A 17,662-nucleotide genomic window follows, 5' to 3' on the forward strand; every position below is an offset into this window, starting at 1 on the left:
TGTATTCATATTCTCAAAATTTTATCCAAAAAATTAATGTATAAAATTGCGTTACCCTTAAATTTAAACACATGATACGGTTACCATATTCATATATTTCAAAAGCTCAAAATTAAAAAGCCTCTAACTGATAACACATGATACAGTTACCATATTTATAATTTCGAAGCTGTCCAGAAATTAATATATGGAATTGCGTTACCCTTGAATTTCAACGACACATGATACATACAGTTACCATATTCATATATATATTTCCAAGCCCAATTTAAAATTGAAAATGCTTCACCCCTAAATGTTGATAACACGTTACACAGTTATTATATTCATTTATATTTTATACAGTTACTATATATGACATAGGGTTACCCTTAAATGTGACCGACATAATACAGATATCGTATTTAAAATTAGTAGCGCGTTACCCCTAAATGTCAACCAATCATTATACAGTATTCATATATTTCAAGTTCATTAAAAATTTGGAAGGGTAACGCCAATAAACTACCAACCATACATTATAAAGTTACTATATTTATGTTAAATCAAAGCAAAACCTATTTATTGTCGATATATGACATTATTTTACAAATTCAAAATCGTAAAATGCAATATTTTATCAAAAAAATGCCAAATCGAGAACGCGCTACCCTTAAATGTCGATAGCACATGATTCCATATTTATATTTATGTTCAGTTATAAATTGGAAAGGTAACGCCTACTACAAAACACACACTTATGTTTAATCAAAATTTAAATACGATATTATCAAACTAATAAAATTAGCTTTAATTAATAGGTAATTAAAAAATGTTATTAATTTGTAATGTAATTTTAAAGGTAACGTCCCTAAATGTCAGCAACACTTTATACACATATGTACATGTGTATGTATGATAATCTTTCAACGAAAATGTTGATTTTGTATTTCTAGGTTATGTCCGCGATGTTATATTTTGTTTACATTTAGTTTTTGAAAAAAATTCGTTTTAAAAAAAGTGTTATATGTTTATTTTTCGTGTTTTGTGATTATCTTGTGTAGGGGAAATGATAATGACAACATTTATTTGTTCTAAAACGTGGCGAATTGATTTTTTCTGCTACAACGTCAACTTAGCTACTTATTTAAATCGATTTATTAATAAAAAACTAACAAAAATGAATAATAGGTTGAAAGACATTAGAAAAGTGCTTAAATTAATTACCCTAGTCAAGTTATCCAAAATAGATGTTCTCTATTTGAATCGGAATATTTATTTTTCATATTTTTACATTCTTTTCATTATGTATGTTTATATTTACTTCTACAGTTAGGCCCAGTTATATAGAAGATACACCCCGTATAAAAAAGAAATTCATTACGATTCGTCGTAGTATAATTTTAGAATTATACACACGAACTTTTATTATATCAAAATCTCCATCTTGGTAACACTAATTTAACAATAACCTTCATTCAATTAAAGAAATGGGTCGATTTGTTAAGGGGTTGATTATTCAAGGTTTTCGTTTTGCGCAAATGTGTGTCAGTAGAATCGAAAATTTCCAGTTTTCGCAGTCTTCAGTTACAAAGATTTCCAGCGACGGTTACTGAAAACAATTCGACACGTGCTTTCGAACTAACAACGTAAAAAGTGTTTTTAATACACGACAGTGTATGGCTGTCGAAGAAAAAGAAGATTTCAAAGGGAGGAGGAAGCGAGGGTGAGTTCATTATTATAAAATTAAATCGTTTTTATCACAATTTAAGTTAAATTAATACTATAAAAAGATATAACTGCGTATTTAGTGCATCTCAAAGCATCATCAGTCATTTTATACTATACATAGTTGCCATATATTCAAATTTTTCCCGAGTTACTATTACAATATTTGAAAAGGCTTTTATTTATTCTCATTTTATATCACATTCATTGTAATATTTTTTTTATGATCCTTATAATGTTTTAGTGTTATATTTAATCACATATTTTGATAAATTTTGCTGGAAAACTTTAATTTTTGATCGTTTTTTTTTATTCTATCATTGTTTTTAATTGCCATTGTATTATTTACAACCATGCAGTCACAAAATAAAAACATCGATAGGAGTTTTGGGTGATACTGCAATTTCGGCGTCTCTCATTGTTACGACGACCTAGTGACCTATTTTACACTTGGAGCTTTAATTTCAAATTCTTGAACAGAAATGCTAATTTTAATATGAAAAACAACAATTTAGAATAAAACACATGCAATGGGTTGTCAAAATATACACGTGGTAGTTATGAAAACTTATATAGAGTTCGTGAGTGACTCGTTTTGTAATATTTCGTAAGATTGGACGAACCGTAGATCCACCACAACATACTAAAGATCGAACAGTGTTCAAAATAATTGATTTCCTTTCATAATTGGATAATCATACGATATTGAGTCAATTTAATGATGATTTGAGAAAAAAATTACCGTATTCGGAACGGATAAACTATGGATGAAATGTTCGTAATTTACGTAAATCCCCCATTGCACAACTGAAATAGAGACCATCGTATTGACTATCACAGTAAGTACGTGGTTACTACTATTGACAGATGACACATGATGTTTGACAAATCAGCACTAAACCCTTGAAAACCCTTTTTAAAAATGGCCGCCGTAGGATAAACAAATGCTTTTGTGTGGTTTTTGAAATTATTTTTTGGATTTTAGACCTTATTATTTCCAGTTTTATTGCGAAATGGCTTTTCGAATAGCTTTTACTTGTAATAATAACGTACAATATTGTTAAGTGGATTCATTATATTCTCTTATAAAAAGAGAAAAACATTAAAAAATGTTTTGGTCACGAGAAATTTTGAATTTAATAGTACCTAACACAAAGATACTTTTTTTTTCTACTGGTATGATGTGTTAATCAAAGATGACCTTAAATAAATCTTCAAAGGAACGAAATTAATGTATCAACCTATTTTTTCAATGTAAATGCTCAAAGAGATTGAGATAAAGATAGACACGGTCATTATATGACCTTAGAAATTAATTTAGACAGCTCAAATTACATTGAAATCGAGTTTATATCATTATTGTTAAGAAACAGAATGTTGAGTTCTAAATATTACTTTTTACGTGAAATATAAAGAAACTAAGGAGAAGTCACGTGAATATAATCATGAAAGAGCTTCGAGCCATACAATGATTTGTAATTGCTTTAAAAATGGTCAAATAAATGAGCGTCTTATGTTTGAAACTTTTTCTTTCTGTTTATCATTATTCTGATCCAAGTGCAACTGAAATTCTTATTTCCAGTGATGTGGCAGAAGAAACTAAATCCTCCGAAAGTTCAAAACGTACATTTCCCGTGAATATCACAGTAGACGATTTATATCTATACAGAAAAAAGAAGCACAGTAAGTACGCGTTACTACTATTGACAGATGACACATGACGTTTGACAAATCAACACTAAAACTGACCGCCCACGATGCAACTGTTTTGAAACAAAGGTTGCAAACCAGTTGATCTTGAAACGGTTTGGCAACCTCGGCAACGTATAACAGCTGGGAACCGCACACGAGGCGATTCGAATGAAATTAGTTTGCAATCCGTAATACGTGAAAATGAATCCGCGGTCGCAGTTGTGTTGCAGGTGTTGACTTTCGACAGTTCTTTTGCTGCTACGAACAGTCTAGAGTTAACATTTTGACTTGGATGGATCCAATATTCTTTCTGTGGTAGAGATAATAATCAATGACGTCTTTCTCATCTGAATCTGAATACATTGAAAAATTTCGTTTCACTGCTGATTTATGATTACGAGTCGTAAAAGTTTTATTTTTATTGCAAAACTTTTGCAAGATCAACTGGTTTGCAAACTGTGTGTCAAAACCTAGGGATCTAACGGCTTGTCAAAATCAGTGAACACAATGGCCGCCGTAGGATAAACAAATTGTGTGGTTTTTAAAGTTATATGTTGAATTTTAGACCTTATTATTTCCAATTTAATTGCGAAATGGATTTTTAAACATTTATTACTTAAAGAAGCATGGAATTTCCTCCTGGAAACGTCTAAAAAGTATTATCATTAGTGTTGGTGTCTAACATAAATCAAAAGTTGACACTTGTACATACGAGAATATCAAATGTTTACCACACAGACGCCATTTTGAGTTTTCTTAGATAGCTTGATTGAATAATTAATATTTTCAGCTTTTGCTTGGCTGAAGGATAATTTAAAAGTGGAAGAAGGTTCTTTTAAACATCTCAAATCGGAATATACGAGAAGATTTAAGAATTTCTTCGATATTTTAAGATCGTCGATAAAAAGGAATGAGGTATGGTAGTATACCTTCAATATATGATTGAAAAATAGATTTTTTTTTATTTTAGAAGAGTCTACTTGACGTAGAAGTGCTCAAACCGGAAGATTCTACGAAATTAATAGACGAAAAAACCATTGACAATGACAGGCGCTTGTCAAAAAAAATTGATGCAATAGAAAATGACGATTCTAACAATGAAATTATTAACAGGTATTTTAGATAACTAGATTTTTGCTTAAAACATCAAATTTCAACCACAAATAACACATCAATCAATAAGTAGTGTAACTAACTAAAAAAAACACATTTTTTTTGCCAAAAATCGATTTTATTCATCAATAAGTTCTCGATGCATTCTTGTAAAAGATTTGTCTTCACTGGGGGCCAGATCTGGAATATACGGTGGATGAGGAAGCAATTTGAAGTCTAATTCGTTCAACTTAACAATCTTTGTCATCGAATTGTGAATCGGTGCATCGTCTTTGTGAAACAGTGATTTTTTCTTCGACATACTAGGCCGTTTTTCTTTGGTTTTTGCTTTCAAATGATCCAACAACTATTTTGTATTCTCTATGGATTGTCTTTCTCTTTTGGAGATATTCGATGTACAATATTCCATGAGCATCCCAAAATACTGGGAGAATACAATTTCCTTGGCGCCGCGATTTAACATTTGGCTTAATTGGGCCAAAATAAGTCGAAAATGAAGAATGAAATTTTTTAATATCTTGCTTCGTTTTCGAGATATCGATACTTATAGTTAAAGTCAAACGTTAGTTCAAAATTCGCTTTATTGAACAGATGGCGTTCGATACTTCGTTTCAAATGAATATTTTATCACTTCAAATTCAATATGAATCTTGTAATTCAATAAACAAAAGTTTTTTATCTAATTTTTATATTATTTACCCCGATTCTCCAAAATTATATTGAAAAAAACAGATTTTTATAGCAAAATGAACCATTTTTGATAACATTAATCACTCTGTGATAAATATAACTTAACATACGATAAATACATGATTAATTCAATGTTTTTCATTATTTATAAGATAAAAAAAATATTTAATAGTAGTTTGAAGATTTAATTAGTAATTGAATGTAAAAATATCCACTTTTGATCAAAAAGTACGTTCTGAATGCTTTCAAAAGTTATTTATTTAGGTTAAGTTAGGTTAGGTTAGGCTAGGTTAAGTTAGGTTAGGTTAGGTTAGGTTAGAATAAAAAAAAAATTGTGTTTGAATAAAAATAAATTTTTCCAACTTCAAGTATCGATATCTCGAAAACAAAGCGTGATATTAAAGAAATTTATTCTTCATTTTCGACTTATTTTGGTTCGATTTACTAAATGGCGCAACGGGAATCGTAGTCGTGCCCAAAATACTGAAGCCATAACGATTTGTTGTGCCTTCGGACGCTTCGGACGTGGTTCGCCGGCTGCAGTCCACTCAGATGAGGATCGATTTTATTCCGGAGTGAAGTGATTGATCCATGTTTCATCCATTGTCACAAATCGACGTAAAAAATCTGATTTATGACGTGTAAACATGACCAAACACAGAATCTGAATCATCAACTCGTTTTTGATAGACTGTGTGTAAACGCGGCACACACTTTCTCATGGTTAAAAGTTTATGCATAATTCTAAGCACACTACCTTCTGATATCTTTATCTTTAAACTTTTTTTAATCATAATCTGATTTATGGTAGCATTTATAGAGCTGTCAAACAAAATATAATTAACTACAAATCGAGGTACTGTGTAAATTAATAATTCGACTATATTCATATTTTGCACTTATAAGAAACTATTTTTTTCTTCGAAATTTCAGTTCCAGAGCTCAAAGATTAGCGAAATTATGATTTTTTTCAAAAACAATTCTCAATTTTACAGTTTTTACTAATTTTTTTCAAAAAATAATAATCCGATTACGATGTTCCATATCTTATTTTGTACATATTTCCGTTTGTTTACAAATTATTCCAAAGGAACATTCCAATATCTTCATTATTTTCGAAGTTATTAGCAAAAATGGATGAAAAAACTAACATTAAAGCCTTTTTGTCATGATTGCACTGTTCTAAATCCCTACAGATTGACCTAAAACTCAACATGTGATCGTTCGTTATCAATTAGATCGAAAACCGGTGTTGTTATGGCTGAACTATTATTTTTTTTTTCCAAAAAGCGTATTCTCTACAAATTCATTAAATATTTTTCGTTAACCAGGTTGTCACTGTTTCGGGAAACGAGTTTCGCCTTCGCACTCATTCCGAAACTTGTTTCACGCCAGTCCGTTTTCCATCGCGTGTCAAAGTGTTTCGCCTTCCGTATTGTGCACAGTCTACACGTGCACAATGTGTGCCTAAAATGGATCAGGTTGCACTAGGTGTTATTGTCTCGCACGCTATTTTGGCCTGGAATCCGAAACTTTTCGCCCACTCGATCGAAGAAATGCTTATCACTTTTTACTGATCAATCGAAATTTTACGCTGAGTCTTTAAAAAGTTGGTACCTCAATGGATTCGACAATGGCAGCGCCATCTGTGTGTCAGACACACTAATACTGATTATAATTTTTGTTGAACGCGCCAAACCGCATCCGCCTAATTTTTAAATGTTGCTGTACGTGTTGTCGGATTTTTAAATACAAAATAAATTGCGTTACATTCGACGTTAATAAAACAAAACAAAGGCATACATAGGTTGGTATAAGTCAGGCAACGCTTTCGAAAAATCGGCATAATTCCGGCAATTCTCATAAGTCTGACAACGCTGTCGAAAAATATTAAAACGAAACTTGTTCGTATTTCGTACAGTTCCAAGTTCACACTTCAAGGAACAATTCCCAATCTCGCCGCTACCAAATTACTCAACAGTGTGGAAAACCTACCAGAAATTTTTAAAAACGGGCTCCGTTGCCGACGCGCCGCGCGCGAACTTGAAATTGAACTGTTGAAACGCATGAGGTATCCAGATGAGCGTCCGCGTCTCCTCCATGTACTTCACGAGGATTATTTCGATCGCAGATTGGAGCGGTACCTCAGATACAGTGAAAATGATCCGCAATTACAGCATTCCTTTTATGGATCTGATTAAGCAATCTTCTAACTGAACGGTACGGTCAATCGGCATAACTGCGTGTATTGGAAAGACCAGAATCCTCAAGTCTTTCCAATTAGAAGAAGAATTAAACCTGCCTGGTGCACGTGTGCGGGCAGACAACGATCCAGCATTCGCGAACGTCCGTCTTTTCATGCAGGATGGTGCTTCGCCGCACTGACAGACTCGGATCCACTCGGGATAATTAGCAGTTCCAGCATTCCATTTTTAATTAGGCTAGTTGACAAATTAGTTTAAAACTATAGCTTAGCATCTATTCCACCCCAAAAATATATTATTTTAAGAAAAATAGGTTTTTTTCGTTAGTATTTTGAGTTTTTAGAAATAAATTTGAAATTTACCGCGAAAAAGGCCAAGACTGTCATGGCGTCTTGAATGACGTCACACCTCGCGAAACAGCTGTGATTGTTTATGACAGTCAATTGTATTTTTTAATAAATAATGAATTCCTCGTTTTATAAATACTGTATAGTGTCCCAATGTGGAAGTACAACGATAAAAACGCCAGACAAATTATTCATATACGTTCCAAACTATAAAGGAATACGAAAAAAGTGATTAAAAATGGCAGGGAGGCAAGTTGCTTTTAATTATTAACTAATTCCACAAATTATTTCTGTGAAGGTCATTTTGATGTAAGTATCGAACGAAACTTGATGTATCCATTTATAAATGTATAGTAAAACAATGAATTTTGCAAAATCTACCATAATAAGTTAAGGTTATTGAAACTTTGTATTTCCTAACCTCAAAATCAGTTAAGTATTTTCATTCCACAGTGGACAAATGCGACTCCATGACTGGTAACTGTTAATTAAATAGGACTTTGTTTGTTTTTCATATAATACTTACAAATAAGTTCTAACACTGCGGACTTTCGATGAACAAAAGTATGTGTTCAATGCAAAAAATTTGTCAAACATAACTGCGTCAATTTTGGACAAATAACTGTAGTTTGCTTTGTTAAATCTTGATTCCATGGCAATTTATACCTGTCTTTCAAGATTAAACTAAAAACGAACTCCATTAATTCAACAATAATTGCTGAAAAATCGAAATAACCTGGTCACTTTATACGAAAATGACAGCTACAACAGAGTGTTTCGCGAGGTGTGACGTCAGGCTTTTCTGATTGGTGTTCAATGTCACGTGATTGGACGCCTCATTTTGTCGATTTTATTTTCCAAAACAATTATTAATCTCTTATTATTTTTGTAGGAAAGTTGTTTTTTTTTTTATTTAATAATTATCATGGTTAATCAATGGAAACTCAAAGCCATCCGATTTATTATTAGTGGGAACAAGCCTATTGCGTGTACTAGAATCCTCGCGACTTCATTGAAGAAGATTCAAACCTGCCTGGTGCATGTCTGTGGGCAAGTATCCATGCAGGAGGTTTTGTGGGTCCGGACTTCTTTGACGGTCAAAATTATGTAGAAAAACTCGAAGATTTACGTGGTCAAATGGCCACCGAACAACGAGGATTCGTTGAGTGGTCCGTACGGTTATGTGACCTGACACCTTCGCGCCCTTCGATTTTCAGTTGAAGAAGAATTTGAATCTCTTCGCAGACAGTTTGACATGTTTCCCCGGACTTGCCTTTCCGATGCCGATATGCCTTTTGTAGTTTCTTTTAATAAATCAATTTTGACGCTCCACTTTTTTCTCTTGATGTGAGAAAGTAACGATGTTAGTACCTCCAATTAATCTTTTAGTAATTCACTTGAAACGTTTCAAAATCAACGTTAAGAATCTGCAATGTGTGAATATGTTGAATTTTGTATTGAATTACGTTCGAATTGATCTTTGGATTTCATTAATATGGGGAGAGTATATTTAGCTTTTAAGTTGATGAAAGGTGTATTCTACAACAAGTTCACACGAAAATCAACCAATCTACTGATTGAATCGAGTTCAGAGTTGGATTAGCTCGAATCGATTTAGAAATTATTAAAAAATTCATCGATTCAAAAAATCTTTAGGTAATTATAGAACGCATTAATAATAATCATACGAGAGAAATGATATATTTTTGACATGACAAAATCCGGCGAATTAGGTGGATGTTACATTATTTTCTCAAAAAAATTCAACTATCTACATGTTTTCTTGACAAGTTTACATTTCGGTGACAAACTGTATATACCACTACTAACAATGCGATAGCAATGATTCGACTGAAATCAGAACTTACTACTTAAAGTTGGTAGTATTTAAAAATGCATTGTTGCCGGTTCAAACTCTTCTAAAACAGTGTCGCTTGTCAAATTCCTGCAATTTCGAAATTCTCGTATCAAGAGCTCGATGTTGATTGTCTTTCAAAGTTTCTGGTTATTTCCGTAATCGGTCTCGGCGATTATCTTCTGAATTTTGTTTTTCTGTGACTTCCTGAAGATGGTAATCTTTAAAAATGCATTGTTGCCGGTTCAAACTCCTCTAAAACAGTGTCGCTTGTCAAATTCCTGCAATTATGAAATTCTCGTAACGAGAGCTCGATATTGATTGTCTTTCAAAGTTTCTGGTTATTTCCGTAATCGGTCTCAGCGATTATCTTCTGAATTTTGTTTTTCTGTGACTTCCTGAAGATGGTAATCTTTAAAAATGCATTGTTGCCGGTTCAAACTCTTCTAAAACAGTGTCGCTTGTCAAATTCCTGCAATTATGAAATTCTCGTATGAAGAGCTCGATATTGATTGTCTTTCAAAGTTTCTGGTTATTTCCGCAATTGGTCTCGGCGATTATCTTCTGAATTTTGTTTTTCTGTGACTTCCTGAAGATGGTAATCTTTAAAAATGCATTGTTGCCGGTTCAAACTCCTCTAAAACAGTGTCGCTTGTCAAATTCCTGCAATTATGAAATTCTCGTAACGAGAGCTCGATATTGATTGTCTTTCAAAGTTTCTGGTTATTTCCGTAATCGGTCTCAGCGATTATCTTCTGAATTTTGTTTTTCTGTGACTTCCTGAAGATGGTAATCTTTAAAAATGCATTGTTGCCGGTTCAAACTCTTCTAAAACAGTGTCGCTTGTCAAATTCCTGCAATTATGAAATTCTCGTAACGAGAGCTCGATATTGATTGTCTTTCAAAGTTTCTGGTTATTTCCGTAATCGGTCTCAGCGATTATCTTCTGAATTTTGTTTTTCTGTGACTTCCTGAAGATGGTAATCTTTAAAAATGCATTGTTGCCGGTTCAAACTCCTCTAAAACAGTGTCGCTTGTCAAATTCCTGCAATTATGAAATTCTCGTAACGAGAGCTCGATATTGATTGTCTTTCAAAGTTTCTGGTTATTTCCGTAATCGGTCTCAGCGATTATCTTCTGAATTTTGTTTTTCTGTGACTTCCTGAAGATGGTAATCTTTAAAAATGCATTGTTGCCGGTTCAAACTCTTCTAAAACAGTGTCGCTTGTCAAATTCCTGCAATTATGAAATTCTCGTAACGAGAGCTCGATATTGATTGTCTTTCAAAGTTTCTGGTTATTTCCGCAATTGGTCTCGGCGATTATCTTCTGAATTTTGTTTTTCTGTGACTTCCTGAAGATGGTAATCTTTAAAAATGCATTGTTGCCGGTTCAAACTCCTCTAAAACAGTGTCGCTTGTCAAATTCCTGCAATTATGAAATTCTCGTAACGAGAGCTCGATATTGATTGTCTTTCAAAGTTTCTGGTTATTTCCGTAATCGGTCTCGGCGATTATCTTCTGAATTTTGTTTTTCTGTGACTTCCTGAAGATGGTAATCTTTAAAAATGCATTGTTGCCGGTTCAAACTCTTCTAAAGCAGTGTTGCTTATAAAATTCCTGCAATTTCTGTAATCGGTCTTAGTCTTCTGAGTTTTGTTTGTCTATGGCCGTTACTTACAGTTTCGCTACGTATCAACATGCAGATCCGTCTCTGTTTTAATTCAAATCCGTTATTATATGAAGGTACACGCCTTAGTTAATGGTTTCCTTGGGATGTAACCTCTCCCATTGGAATAAAATCTCGAAAATGATTTATTTCAGAATCAACTTTTGTCGTGCTAACTATTTTATAGATTCCATCCGTTCGGTAATGCAACGGTTGACAAATCGGGACGTCGTCGTTTATTAAAACGTCCAAATAACTTAAAAATCGAAGGAGATCACCACCACGTAACAGAACATGCCGAAAATTTTATCGAATTTTTACTTGCTAAAAGGGCAGAGTTATGTAGAACGCCGACTACTTTGAAATTAGGTACGGGGACAATGGAAACTAAGACAGAAACAACCGATAAATTCAGAAAGTTCGATAACGTGGAAAGACCTACTTTAATAAGGAAGTTTACTAATTTACGTTTGGAGGGGGATTTGGACGCCGTAACAGAAAAACAGGAAAAGTTTCAACGATACGAGGTCAACAGTAAACCGAATTTGATTAAAAAATCTACTAATTTACATTTGGATGGAAATAGTTTCTCAATACCTGAATATAGGTGAGTTTTTTTTCAATATTTGGCGCGGTCAATAGGATTTGAAAGTAATTTTAGACTTTTTATTGTATATATTGATATATTTCTACTACTTGCTTCACGCAATTATCCATTTTAGGGATCAGTACATTCAATATAATGATATAAGAAGACTGGCGCCAATTTTACCAACTAATAATTTAAAAAATGCCGGTTTGTTTGATGATACAACCCCCACATCAACGAATTTCGGTCGAACTAGTCCTTCGATACCCTTTTTAAGATCTAGTTATAGTTACCACGATTTGGACGAAGGTGCGAAACGTAGACGAAACGTTTCGTCGTTAAGTCGTACATCATCCCAATCGAATTTAGTAAAATCCGCTGATGATAGAATCAAAATATCATCAAAATCATCGATATTTGAATATGAAAAAGGACGAAATAATTCCGGTTTTGCAGATAGAACGAAATCCGATTCAACAGAAAGAGATTTTTTCGGTCATAATATAAAAGGGAAGAGGGATTTTGTAAGGAGACGGTCGGGGAATTTATTTGAAGAAGCAGTTGGTGATAATTTGGTAAAACGGTTCGAATGTCAACCGGAGTATAGAAAAGCCATAAGGGATTATTCAATTCGGGAAAAAATTCCACCCGAACAAAAACGTAGGATTTTGGAAATACCTGATATTACTATAAATGCTGATAGCACAGGAAATGAAGTGACTAGGTGAGGTTAGAATTTATACGAATATATCAGATGCCGTATCACTATTTTTTAATTGAAATTTTAAAAAAATTATAGTATTTTTTAATACGATTAATAAAGAATTATTAAAAATTTCATAAAAGCACTATGAAGGGTGAATAGAGGGCGTTAAAATAATGTTGCGATATAACAAATTCTAATACAACTACTCGTTTCTGAGTTATAGGCGTTTAAAGTTGCGAAATCAGAACTTAAGTATATTTTCTAAATCATACATTCGAATTTTGCGAATTTTTGATAGATGTCCATGTAGTCTATTTGATAGAATAAAAACTTTTACATGAAATATTCAATCGATTTTTCAACAAAAACGTACCATTTGTTTAAGTCGATAAAATTTATGGTTTAGAAGTAGATTTTTAGATCGTTGTACATGCCAACGAAACCGTTCGCCGTAAAGAGACGTTCTGAAGAAAAAAAAATGAATTCATTGTATTTAATTCAGGCAAACGTGGTGGTAATGCAAACCCCGACCAATCCACCTATTACAAAAGATTAATGATTGACAATTGAGGATTGGCGATTGATTATTTATGATTATTAATGAATGATTAACGATCGAAGATTAATGATTGATGATTAACGATTCACGATGATTGTCGATCGATGATTGAAGATTCACGATTGACGATTGATGATTAACGATTGACGATGATTGTCAATTGATGATTGAAGATTGACGATTGAAGATTAATGATTAACGATTGACGATGATTGTCAATTGATGATTGAAGATTGACGATTGACGATTGACGATTGATGATTAACGATTGACGATGATTGTCAATTGATGATTGAAGATTAATGATTAACGATTGACGATGATTGTCAATTGATGATTGAAGATTGACGATTGACGATTGACGATTAATGATTAACGATTGACGATGATTGTCAATTGATGATTGAAGATTAATGATTAACGATTGACGATGATTGTCAATTGATGATTGAAGATTGACGATTGACGATTGACGATGATTGTCAATTGATGATTGAAGATTAATGATTGATGATTAACGATTCACGATGATTGTCGATCGATGATTGAAGATTCACGATTGACGATTGAAGATTAATGATTAACGATTGACGATGATTGTCAATTGATGATTGAAGATTGACGATTGAAGATTAATGAGTGACGATTGACGATGATTGAAGATTGACGATTGAAGATTAATGAGTGACGATTGACGATGATTGAAGATTGACGATTGAAGATTAATGATTGATGATTAACGATTAATGATTAACGATTGACGATGATTGTCGATTGATGATTGAATATTGACGATTGAAGATTAATGATTGATGATTAACGATTGACGATGATTGTCGATTGATGATTGAAGATTGACGATTGACGATTGATGATTAACGATTGACGATGATTGTCAATTGATGATTGAAGATTAATGATTAACGATTGACGATGATTGTCAATTGATGATTGAAGATTGACGATTGAAGATTAATGATTAATGATTAACGATTGACGATGATTGTCGATTGATGATTGACGATTGACGATTGAAGATTAATGATTGATGATTAACGATTGACGATTGAAGATTAATGATTGATGATTAACGATTGACGATGATTGTCGATTGATGATTGAAGATTGATGATTGACGATTGAAGATTAATGATTAACGATTGACGATGATTGTCGATTGATGATTGACGATTGACGATTGAAGATTAATGATTGATGATTAACGATTGACGATGATTGTCGATTGATGATTGAAGATTGACTATTAACGATTGACGATTGATGATTAACGATTGACGATGATTGTCGATTGATGATTGAAGATTGACGATTGAAGATTAATGATTGATGATTAACGATTGACGATGATTGTCGATTGATGATTGAAGATTGACTATTAACGATTGACGATTGATGATTAACGATTGACGATGATTGTCGATTGATGATTGAAGATTGACTATTAACGATTGAAGATTAATGATTAACGATTGACGATGATTGTCAATTGATGATTGAATATTGACGATTGAAGATTAATGATTAATGATTAACGATTGACGATGATTGTCGATTGAAGATTGACTATTAACGATTGACGATTGATGATTAACGATTGACGATGATTGTCGATTGATGATTGAAGATTGACTATTGACGATTGACGATGATTGTCGATTGATGATTGAAGATTGACTATTGACGATTGACGATTGATGATTAACGATTGACGATGATTGTCAATTGATGATTGAAGATTGAAGATTAATGATTAACGATTGACGATTATTGTCAATTGATGATTGAATATTGACGATTGAAGATTAATGATTAACGACTGACGATGATTGTCAATTGATGATTGAATATTGACGATTGAAGATTAATGATTAATGATTAACGATTGACGATGATTGTCGATTGATGATTGACGATTGACGATTGAAGATTAATGATTGATGATTAACGATTGACGATGATTGTCGATTGATGATTGAAGATTGATGATTGACGATTGAAGATTAATGATTAACGATTTGCGATTGAAGATTAATGATACATTTATGAAGTTGTGAGAGGCTCCATCATGCATGAACTACATGTGTCTGTGAATGTTTTGAGGAATATCACATAAGATGGTACTCCTCCAAGCTCAAACAAATCCGGAAGTTTGTAGAAATGCAAGGTGGCCACTTCGAATGTTTATTATAGTTTTTATTTTGTTTTTATTAGATAAGTTGTAGAATAACTAATTAAATTTTTCTATATTTCAATTTTTCCTTATATAAGTAAGACGATTCAATTAGAAATATTTGATTGTTTTTAATACCTCCTGTAATTGTTTTCTACAAATAATCACAATTTATGATCATTTTCTTCAGAATGTTTCTTTATGGCGAACGGTTTCTTTGACATAAACAACGATCTAAAAATCTACATAACTCCTAAACCAGAAATTTGTCGAGTTTAACAAAGATAATGCTCGAATGTATAATTTAGAAAATATACTTAAATATAAGTTCTTCGCAACTTTAAAGGCTTATAACTCAGAAACAAAGGGTTGTATAAGTTAATTATTTTCATGTCATCAATTAACTACCGAATTTTTTGCATCAGGATGAAATTATCAAAAATTTCATATAATCCAATTTCGTATTTTTTTTCATGGGAAAGGCATTTTTTCACTTTTTTACAAAAATTATTATATTTTATTCGTATTAATTTTAATGTTTTTGGATTCAATACTTTCTAAATTTGTACTAAACACGTTCACTGCCAATAAATCAACACTAATATACAATACCGTACAACATCGTACATTCGGAATCGCTGGGAAAGAATTGGTTCCCGATTTTAGATTTTCCCGTATTTTAGATCATACGAACATTTGAATTCATTTTTGGTGGCGCCATCTATTGCGCTAACGAGAAATCACATCACATTACATAATAATGTAAACGAAGGGAGACGTATCCATAAAATATGATAAAATCGAGTCGAATACTGCACAAAAACACATTTATAAAATAATAATATAAAGATTAAATACTTGTACTATATACTTATTAATCATTCTATCTTTATGTATGATGTCGCCATCTAGTGTCAAATACAGAAGCTAAAAATTACGAATCAATTTTAGATTTTAGATATTCCGCGGATTTACGATGTTTAACTGTATATTCAAAATACAAGGTGTTTCTAAATTCTTGCGACAAAATTCAGGAGATGATAGCTCGTGTAAAATTAAGATGGGTGCTTTCCATAACAAAATTTCTACAGCTCACCCCTTTCCGATATATCACTCTTTATAAGTGGTGACTAAAATTTTCATTTTTTTTCTAAGATTTCGGTAAAGTTATAAACTTGAAATTATGTAATTTTTCTACACTCGCAAAGGACTAACCAAGGGAATTTTTTTATATTCTTGTTACATTATACAGGGATGAAATTAGCAACCTTGATCAAAATTACTTCGATTATACAAAAATAACATAAATTTTTACATGAAATTCCAGAAATTCAACTTTCACGTTAATTTTTTCATCTAATTCCAGTCAAAAATCAACGAAACCACCTACCTCGACTACTTCCAATATCCCCTCGACACCAAAATCACTCAAACCCCCTACTAAAAAAAATACAACCCATACGTCGAGACGCAATTCAAAAATTAACACCGAAACTATAAAACTTTCACCGGATAAAATGAAACGAGTTTATAGAAGATCCTCTACTCCGTCACCGATTGCTAAAGAAAAAATATCCGGTGGAAAACAATCGGTGAATCATTGGAAAAACTCCGAAAATAATTGGAATTCAACTGAGACCGACCCTGCGTTTTTTATAGTTAACGATGGCGTACCGAGTAGAAGAAGCGTCGGACGGAATTTATATAAGGAACAAAGATGGATGCCTGCTTGGTATAGCGGAGAACTTTAAATTGAATTATTTTATAGTGTTCGGTTTATTTTTCGAAAATATAGAGTGTAATTTGTTGAAATAAAAGTGTTTTAGACTATTATACATTGTGGTTGTTTTTTATTGTATTAAAATTTGTGTTATTTCAAACATTAATACGTGATAACATAACCTAACTTATTTTGATGTACGTATGAAGTGTTTTATATGAATATTTTATTGAAACTCTGTTAGAAGTAGTGCACATTTCATGGGGCACAAAAAATAGAGCTAATTTTTTAATGGTAAGTACAGTACCATATACTAGTAAGTTTATTTGTTGGGGAAAAATACAACGCTTTTTGGTTTAAATTTTAATAAGTCTCACAGCAATTTGACATTTTTTTAATATTTAAATTTTTACAAATTTACAACAATATCCATAGAATATGAATTAACTTATAAACGATATAAATATTTGTTTATCACTCATTAAAAAGCGTCTTTTTATGTTTATTCAATTTGAAAAAAGTATAAAAAGTTACATTACGAAATTTTATGTTTATAGATCAAATTTTTCCGAAAAAAAATTGGTATATATCACAACATTATAAAATGGCGATTATTTTTACC

At 32.2% G+C, this 17,662-nt stretch overlaps 2 protein-coding genes across 2 annotated transcripts in view; both read left to right on the forward strand.

Annotated features, from left to right (window-relative positions):
- The first annotated feature begins 925 nt into the window (after positions 1–925).
- On the forward strand, positions 926–17,154 carry LOC130901380 (uncharacterized). The gene is made up of 7 exons (XM_057812753.1): positions 926–1,705; positions 3,290–3,390; positions 4,190–4,314; positions 4,370–4,512; positions 11,463–11,882; positions 11,998–12,588; positions 16,687–17,154. The coding sequence occupies exons 1-7, from the start codon at positions 1,659–1,661 to the stop codon at positions 17,069–17,071; spliced, it is 1,812 nt and encodes a 603-aa protein (XP_057668736.1). The 5' UTR covers positions 926–1,658; the 3' UTR covers positions 17,072–17,154.
- LOC130901381 (glycerol kinase-like) overlaps positions 17,016–17,662 on the forward strand; it is an 83,408-nt gene continuing 82,761 nt past the window's right edge. Inside the window, exon 1 of the mRNA XM_057812758.1 lies at positions 17,016–17,334. Within this exon, the coding sequence (XP_057668741.1) occupies positions 17,332–17,334 (3 nt within the window). The 5' untranslated portion in view covers positions 17,016–17,331. The remainder of the gene's footprint in view (positions 17,335–17,662) is intronic.

Source organism: Diorhabda carinulata, chromosome X (genome assembly GCF_026250575.1).
Source record: "Diorhabda carinulata isolate Delta chromosome X, icDioCari1.1, whole genome shotgun sequence".
In the NCBI taxonomy this organism is placed as follows: Eukaryota; Metazoa; Arthropoda; class Insecta; order Coleoptera; family Chrysomelidae; genus Diorhabda; species Diorhabda carinulata.